Genomic DNA, 9872 nt, shown 5'->3' on the forward strand with positions numbered 1-9872 from the left:
ATTGACTTCAACAGACGTCTAGGCGGTGCTGTTTTTAAATGCGAAGAGGGATCAGATAAACAGGCGATCAACATCAGTGGCGCTCTGTTCTGTGCATTAATTTATATTCAAAGCACGTGCATATAAATTAAGTGTAACGAGGCGTCAGGAGCGAGCGAGATAAGATATGCATTGAGGTGACGGACCGGTGACGTTAAGAAAGTGATGAGATTTAAAAATGAGGGAGCGGAGCTTTTCGAGATCTAAATCTTTCTTGTGCTCACAAATTTGTTATTATACAAATCGATTTTTTAATTAATGTTTGACGCAGAGCTGCTGAATTCGACGAGTGCATGGGAACATCTGTAATATAAAATTTCACATTGGGAGAAGAGTGCGGTGCAGATGGTTTTTGTAATGAGAGATTCTTCACTGTTCAGAGATTACGTGGGGTGCGTGTTCGCCTGTTGATTTCAGAGCGCTTTCTCGAGATTTGGATTTTAAAAAATAGTGAGAGAGAGACTACTCTATTGCAAGTGGGAAAAAAAAAGAGTGGATGTAAAGGTTGTTGGTTAAATTTATAAATAGTTATTTTGGAACTTGATTGCAGGGTTCGTAGCATGGGCCCATTTTTTTATCTTTATAGTTGGAATCCCACAGCAGACACACAGAAAGGTGGACAGGTATGGCGAATCTGCGTAAAGGGATTCGCGTCTAAGCAAAAAGAGTTACATGTGCGATCCCTCGGGTATTTAATGAGGGTTGCATAACATGTGGCTCCCCATCACCTCCACACTGCCCCTGCTGACAACACGCCGGGGATCCGCATTCTCCACTCCTTGGTATTTATTGTGCCTGCCTCTCTCTTTCATTCTATCCATATAACTAACTCAACCCATCACTCTTGGCATTAAGAAGCAGAGCAGAGCGATCAGATCAACAGCAAATATGTCGACAGAGGGATCCAGCCGCAACAGAAGATCAGGGCGCAAGCAGGCTTCAAGAGTAAGCGACCAGCAAATCAATGATCTGCTTTCCAAATTGAAGTCATTGCTGCCAGAGATTTGTGAGAACAATGACAAGGTAATATACATGTGTCATATGAACTCCCCCTTCAAAATTGTTGTTGTTACTAATTCTCCCTGTGCTTTCTGAACAGAGAGCAGCTAGGGATTTTACAGTCAGGTGGAGGAGATACTAGGATTTCCAGCTCCTTTCTGTTTTCATTTTTAAAATAAGAATCATATATTGTCAAGCTAATTTCACAAATTAAAAATTAATGTAGATCTATTTCAGCATGGAATTTATCCTCACCCACCACTTCAAAGATTGAGTTGGGCAAGTAATGAGCACCTTAAAAGATTGAGTAAATTAACGTATATCTATTTTAGCATGGAATTTATCATCACCCACCGCCTCAAAGATTGAGTTTGGCAAGTAATGAGCACCTTAAAAGATTGAGTTAATTATTGAGTAAATTAACGTAGATCTATTTTAGCATGGAATTTATCATCACGCACCACTTCAAAGATTGAGTTTGGCAAGTAATGAGCACCTTAAAAGATTGAGTTGGGCAAAGTCATTAGTACCCGGTAGATCAAGTTAAAATTAGTTATGCAATGTGGATTCTGGGAATATTGTGGAGGTTAATTATTTAACCTCATTCATATTTGTGTTTGTGTTTCATATTTGTGTTTGTGGGATTTTTGAATATTTTAGGACTCTACAATTTAGATAAAGATGTTTCATAATCTAGATAAAAATGTTCTATATGTCTTTATACAATCAAGATCAAATTTATACAATCAAGATAAGGATGCCCTACATATATTTCTTAGTTTTTTAAATTGATTATTTATTTTCTAATAACAATATTAAAAGTCATCACATCAAAATTATCTTAGTTTTTTAAATTGATTATTTATTTTCTAATAACAATATTAAAAGTCATCACATCAAAATTTATTATAATGCTCTATGGGAACCAGAAATAAGAGTTCTAATGAGTCATTTCTCCCCACCATCTAAACATTCATTCTTCCTAACTACTCAAAATAAACCCACTTCTCCCAACCATCCAAACATTCATTCTTCTTAAACACCCAAAATAAACCCCATATATTTTATATATTCTATATATTTCTATTTTTTTTCAATTTATTGATATATATAGTATATACTATGGATGTGAATGTCATTAAACTGACTTTATAAATATATTTTATATATGGATGTCAATGTCTTTTTCAATTTATAAATATATATACTAATATATGGATATGGATGTGGATGTCTTTTTAAAGAGTTGTAAAATATTGATGATATGTTCAGTTAATATGTATGGTCATTAATGCTCTACTACCCAGTACATACTGTTTATCCTGGCGAACTGACCTGACCTGATATATATGGTGGGCCGTGGCCTATATAATGATATATAGCACTCTCTAACAGACTGCTATGGAGTGCGTGATTATGGCATCAAAACCTTTTTAAACCCTTTTTCCCAGAATCCCTTCGTCCTCATAGCTTTTTGAGACCCTTTTACCAGATTTATAAACTTGGAAAGCTTTTCTTCTAGGTGAATAAACTTGATTTTTTTTTTAAGCAATTAGTTAGGTTAAGATGGATCATGTATTCATATTAGATAACTGTTGTTGATGAATGCTTGAAAAACATGTTTTATCATACCACTAGCAAGATTTTCTCTTTTCAAATGAATGTTTTGAATTTCTGTAATGAATGAAGGTCAATATGTGTGTCTGGATGAGAAAAAATCACAATGAGTGAGTGTTTTTTTGTTTAAGTCAGCCAGACAACTATAGCGTTGGCATGCTAATAATGAAAAACGTTCAGTTATATGTTCAAACAACGAACGAACATCATACATGGTTATAGTTGGTCACTAGCGATAACCTAGATTATGGTTGTATTGTAGATTAACGTTCTAAATTGGAGTTTCAGAGCAGAGATTTTTAGGGTTTTGGGTTTCCTTTCAGAGATTCAGATATTTTTAGGGTTTGGGTTTCCGTTAAATATATAGGGTTTGTTTTTATTATAGCGTAGTATTTTAGGATTGCAGTCTCCAAATAGGGTGTTTTAGTTTTTTAGGTTGAAATTTAGTAAAAGGATAATTAATGTGATTTTTGACCATAGTGATGTGTGGTTTGACTGTAAGTTGTAAGTTTATTTGGACAAAGCCTGGGAGAGCTTGGTTCAAATCTCCTGGGGTAGTGATAGCTAAAGAGAGAGATTCCCCTCATATATTTACTGCGTTTATTCCCCACTGCGTTTATCATTTTATTCTTATTTTTCAGGTATTTATTAGAAAGTAGTTAGGGTTTGTTCATTCAAATTCTATACAAATGGCAGGAGCCAACTATGACAAGATTACTGGTAGTTGTGGAGGAGATTTTAATATTTGTTTTGGGTGGATTCACAGGTTCCGGCATCGAAGGTACTTTTGGAGACATGTAATTACATAAGGAGCTTGCACAGAGAAGTAGATGATTTAAGCGAGAAGTTGGCAGAACTTTTAGCAAATACTGAAGATGGCAGCGCACAAGCAGCACTTATAATGAGTCTCCTCAGATGATTTTATCTATCTACCAATCTGTCTGAGCTTTTAATTCAACATAGAATGATCGTGGAATATTTCCCTTCTGTTTACCACATATTAGCAGCAGCTATGGATCAATGAAATATGTATTGGACTAGCTTGTGTACTTGGTTGCTTCTACTTCTTTAGTTTTAGACTGAGTTTAAGTGCAAGAATGAGAATGAATGGCAGGTAAGGTACTGCAGCAATAGACACAAAACTCAGTTCTTCGATTAGAAGGAAGCATTTCCAAAACATTTTCTTCTCCATTAATACTATTTTGTGTTTGATATACTATGGTTTCCTTCTTTCATTAGGCCTTAATGCAAGTGCGTGAAACCTGATCAGATCAGGTCAGCTACAGAGAGTAGTGGAAACGTTTATATCTAAATATGGTTTTCAAGTATCTTGAGTTGTTCATCGTATCATAAGAAGAAAAGTACACAACTTCATGTGAGCACCAAAAGTGCTGTCCGCATTATGAAAAATAATGCGATCCTTAAACATAGAATTTATGAATGCATAAATAAAGCTACCATAAAAATCGTATGCAACAAAATAATGCGGTAAGGACAGCATCATAAAAATCGTACAACAAATAATGAGGTAAGAACAGTATATAGCGAAGAGCACATTTACTCTGGTAGAATTTGGTTTTGATAGCTACTTTACAGTTAAGTTAAATTTACATGAATATTTGATTTTTTCTTCGACTAGGATGTTAAATTTACATGAATATTTGATTTTTTCTTCGACTAGGATGATTTCGAATGGTTCACATAGCATGGGACATTCTGAATATGAACTGCTTCCCATTTAAATTGTAAGTATCTTTGGCATGCTCACCATGACGTCCCTCTTTAGAAATTCGAATTATAAATATATTTTACAAACACATTAAATTAAAAATAAATTCACTTCATCCAACTTGTGTTACATTTTTAGGAATTTAAGAATGGAGCAACTAGATTATGATGAGCAACTACATTATGATGAGTGGAATTTATGTAATAATTTGATGAGTATAATCCATGTGATAATTAGGAATGTGGAGAGAAACTTATAATAAGATAAATTTGAAAAATTAAAATTATATATATATATATATATATATATATAAAAAGTGGATAGATGTTTGGAATAAATGATCAATTTTTCAGGGAATTTCTAGATTAAGATGAGTCGAATTTATGTAATAATTTAATCTACAGAATTTATGTAATAATTTGATGAGTAGAATCGATACAATAATTAGGAAGGTCGAGAGAAACTTATAATAAGATAAATTTGAAATATATATATATATATATATATATATATATATATAAAAAGTGGATAGATGTAATTTTTATAAAGGGAATAAATGATCAATTTTTAAGGGATTTTCTACATTAAGATGAGTAGAATTTATGCAATAATTTGGATGGTGCAGATGAAATTATAATAAGATAATTTTTTATTTTTTTATTTTAAAGTGGATGGATGTAATTTTTATAAAGGGTGTAAATGTATGTATTTTTTATAAAGTTTATTAAATATTATTTATTTATAGAGTTTAGTAATAAATTGGTTGAAACTATTATTTATTGTAATTATTATATATATTTAGTATATTTAATAATAATAAAAAATTATTATTTATTGTTAAGGAATAGTTGAATTCAAAGTTATAGATTTTTTTTTCCTATTTTTCTTGAGAAAACATTTTTAGATAAATATATTTTAGAGGCTTTTAGAAGATTAATGAAAAAATTATATGACTATAAACATTTTGTGGATATTAATACTTTTTCATATTGTTGGAGTTATCTATGTTTATAAAAAGAGGAATTGGGTAATTATATCATTTTTGCTTTTATATTAATAATGAAATATTATTTATAATTATATGTTTGTCTATTTTGAAATAACTACATATTATTCTCAATAATTATAAATTTAGTAAATATTGGAATTCATTTATTTATATGATTTGTCTAGTTATATATTTCTAATTTGTTATAGCAAGAAAAGAGTTAGGGTTGCTTAAGTGTTTTCCTTTTTATTATATTCTTTCCATCAATATGATTAACTCTCATGTAAACATTAGAAATTAGTCTCTAATTATTTCATCTACTTTATAATTGCTACCACTATAACCTCTAGGTGCATAGGTACCACTTTACCACAAGCACAAGTGAATTGGGGAATTTGAACCTAGAACCTCCTTGCACATTGTTAGAGTTAGCATTTGCATATTGCCATCAGTGATCAAAACTCTTTTATATCATATTAGTGTCCCATGTTGAAATTTTTATTATTCCACCTAGGTCATCATGTAAAAATTTACTCACTGATGGTAGCCCTAGTAAAAAAAAACTCACTCACTTACACTCCATCTACCTCCCTTGACCTTTTCCCATGCACTCCTAGTTATGTTACCCTCCATTCCCCAACTTCCATATCACCTCTCGCATCCACGTCATTCATTTGTCTCATGATCAATTGAAACTATGCTTTTTCCTATACGCCATATTGATTTCAAACATGGTTTCCAAACCAATGAGGACGAATTTTCAGAAACTGAAAGAGTTTTTTTCTTCTAACATCCTCATGTACAAAAACCTCTCTCAGTTTTCTAACAAATATTATGGTTTGGGATATACAGATGAAGCTTTGTAGACATATTTTCCCAAATTTTTCTGTTTAGCCATACTTTTGCAAAACATATTGTGGCCAATAAGAGATGAATCTTGAGAAACTGGAGGATGTTTGTGTTCCTAAGATGCCAAAGTACAATAATCTACTTCAAATTTTACACAACTATTATAAAATGAGAGATACATGTACATCTTTACAACCTATTTTTTGGACTGTGTAAAGTCCTATTTCAGTCACCTTTTTGAAGAGAATATTGGGAACAACTAGAGCTGAATTTTGGGAAATTGAGAGAGGTTTATCTCAAGAATATATTTATCTACAATAACCTCTCTCATGTTTTACAAATCTATCTCGAATTGAGATATAAAAAGGGATGATTGGACCCTATTTTGCAAGATTTCGAGAGGAAAATGTTCAAAGACAATTAGCCACCTCACCAACTAAGAGTTGCAATCATATTTGAATTTCTCTTCCTTGTCAACAAAAATCCATAATGATAGTGCCAAGTAGATACATTAGTTTTTAATGTCCTACATTTCATTTCTATTTGTGCAAAACAATTTAGGATATTTGTAAAAAGATCTTGAGATTTTTATCAAGATATTTTAGTTTAGAATTTGTATAAATACTTCATCATTTGAAGTAAGAAAAGGTTGGACTCTCTTGGATGTTGTAATAGCTTTCAGACTTTGGCATGGAATATATTGGATGAAGTTGTAGCTATTTTGGTGGGATTCTGTGGCATGGTATTTTGATCTTGTTTCTTCTTCAATTTCATATGTGTGAATGTTTTGTTCCTTTCATGATCCATTTCACTCTAATTATGTTTGATTTTCAAGGTGTGATAAGCAGAATTCATCTTTGTATGCTCTGTTTTGGGAAAATCATCATAGATTGTTTCATTTCTTCAGTTAAAAAAAATTCATGACCCTCAAGCTCTTTTTAGCATCTTGTTGGACACCTAATCTGCTAAGGTTTGGTGTGGATGCCAAATAGTCTAAGGAAGTCCATGAGACCTTGGAATATGAAACCAAAGGTCATGTGAATGTACTATAAATGTATATCATTTGTTAATAATAGATACACTCTCATGCTTATCTTTAATATTCTGTTGTTGCCATGTATGTGTTTAACATGGTATCAGAGTAGGGGTACTCTTGCCCTACTCATATTTGAGCCACTTGTTTTACGACCTTTCTATGCAGGTCATTTCTGTCATCAGTTATGCATTTCATGAATGTTTTCTCAGCCAAATTATAGTTGCAACCTCTGCCATTGTTCCATTCTTTGCAGGTTATTGAATATGATTAATTCATTCATTGCATTCTAATGCCTAGTCTCATTCATTGCATTGTAAAACCTATGCTTAGCTCTCCATAACCTTCCAAAATTTCGAGACAAAACTGTGAAGCCCTGTATATTCAACCGTTGAATTCCACCAAAACCATTTTCAATGCCTATTGGAGAAGAAAAAAAAGTTGCACGAGAAGAAGAAACGTCAAATCTTGGAAGCAAAAGAATGTTGGATACCACCATGATCTTAATGGAACGCCAATCTCGGCTAAGAATGAATCACTATAACCATGACCATGAGAAATGGTGACAACACTCCTCCTGGCACTAGAAGGAGAAGAATTTAGACATCTTCGCTTTGAGGAAGGAAATGATATTTGACAAGAAGGAATGAAGGGAATGAGCTAAGCAAAGGAATTGGGAGCAATAAAAAAAATGGTAAGGGTTCTGAGTAATTTCACTGTAATTCTCTCACAGCTACACAGGTCAATTATATAAATACCGAAGGGACTCAAAAGGTTAGACAAACTGTTGTAATCGAGCCGAGAGGGCCAAAACTTTGTAATTTCCATTTTATTGAATATCACAGTTGATTAATATTAATGATTACTATTGAGCTTAAGCATCTTTATTAAAACATGAATTAAGCACGTGGGTAGTATTCGACAAGTGGTAAGCGATATCTCACACGCCCTAAAGGCTAGAAATGGTATTCCTAAATTTCATACGATTAACCTTAGCGGGAGACACGTAGCACGAGAAAGCCACTTTTCTCGTGTGCTCTCGATCTGATACCGATCGTGCAAGAATTCACGCGAGATTGTGCGATAGCTGTTGGATCACGCGGGATTGATCGATGGTGGTGATTGGCCAAGCTAGTTGGCAAGCGGGTGACGCAATAGCTGTTGGATCAGTCGGATCAATGGACAGGGTTAATGGAAGATGAGCGACAGAGATCTTATCGCGCAAAATAAAGTTAAGAAATGAAGAGATCAGATTAAGCCACGTGTTAGTAAAATAAAGGAGCGGTCTTCGTAGGTGGTAAGCAATATCTCACATGCCTTAAAAGTTGTAAATGGTATTTTAAAAATTCACGCGATGAACCTGAGGGGTTGACACGTAGCACACGATGGAATTTTCTTGCATGCTCTCGACTTGTTATGTATCGTGCAAGATTTCACGCGAGATTACGCGATCACCATTGGATTGAGGCAGGAGAAATAAATGGTGGAGATTGGCTCAGGCTAGTTTGCACGAGTTATTGCATGATAACCATCGGATTGAGGAATGAGATCGACGATGAAGATTTAATGCACTAAGGAGAGCATCGATATATGTGCAAAGGTTTAAAGGTAAGGTTTAAGTGTGGTTTATGAAATATCTCTATTATATGGGAAATAAGTAGGATTAATGTTTAACTTGACTTTTAACAAAAGTCTAAAATCCATGGTATGGTTAATATGTTCGACTTAGGCTGCATCATTGTCAAAAGTTGCATTGTATGGTGATTTGTATCCAAGTGAAAGCATTCTATGTTGTGGAAAACATCTCAATGTCATTTTGGATATGGGTATTATAATTATGATGGATAGTAATGACAAAATGTTATACAACTATTGAGTTTGAATCCACATATCTTCACGCCCACGCATTTGAGTCCCAATAGCGTTCTGCTCCACCACTCTACAATAGCTTCAAAGACAGCCTCTGCCCCGTCAATATCACCTGCCTGGAGGAGTATTGTGGCCACAGAGTGTAAACTGGAGTCAAGGTAAAAGTGGAGGATGAGAAATAAATTTGGCAGACTACTAAAATTGATGGAAATTATGGAGAAGCGTTGATCATCCGATCAGAGGAGATCGACGCATATCACGTTAGAACATGCAAGCAAGTTAACATTTTAAACAGAAACGATGTGGTTATTAAAAAAGAGTTTAAGGCTCATATTAAAAAGGTAAGTGGTATATTGCGTGGGTAATAAAATGGTAAATGGTATTTGTATGAAGTGTGCGATGAACTGTGGTGGTGCCACGTAGCATGAGAAAACCAGAAATCTCGCACGCTCTCAACCTGATATCAGTCATGCAAGAATCTGCGCAAGATTGCATGATAACCGTTCGATTGGACGGGTCACATCGACAGTAGAGATTGTCTGGACTAGTTGGCGAGCGGACGACGCAATATCCATTGATTTAAAGGAAGAAATCAACAATGCAGATTGAAGCACCTGACAAAAGGGAAAGTCAAAGAAAGGACTGACGGTGATCGGTCAGGTAGGTTGGACCATCACATACACTACGAAGCGGGTGTTGATATACTTTGTCCCGGAAAGGATCTATGTTTTGTTGGAATCAAGAGACTT

General features: G+C 33.9%; 1 protein-coding gene across 1 annotated transcript; it reads left to right on the forward strand.

Moving 5' to 3' along the window:
• Positions 1-839: 839 nt before the first annotated feature.
• On the forward strand, positions 840-3869 carry LOC149163388 (transcription factor ILI6-like). The gene is made up of 2 exons (XM_089430734.1): positions 840-1062; positions 3422-3869. The coding sequence occupies exons 1-2, from the start codon at positions 928-930 to the stop codon at positions 3572-3574; spliced, it is 288 nt and encodes a 95-aa protein (XP_089286860.1). The 5' UTR covers positions 840-927; the 3' UTR covers positions 3575-3869.
• Positions 3870-9872: the final 6003 nt, after the last annotated feature.

This window comes from Pinus tabuliformis, chromosome 5_1 (assembly GCF_031772625.1).
Source record: "Pinus tabuliformis cultivar Carrire ecotype Pingquan chromosome 5_1, CPIR1, whole genome shotgun sequence".
Lineage (NCBI taxonomy): Eukaryota > Viridiplantae > Streptophyta > Pinopsida > Pinales > Pinaceae > Pinus > Pinus tabuliformis.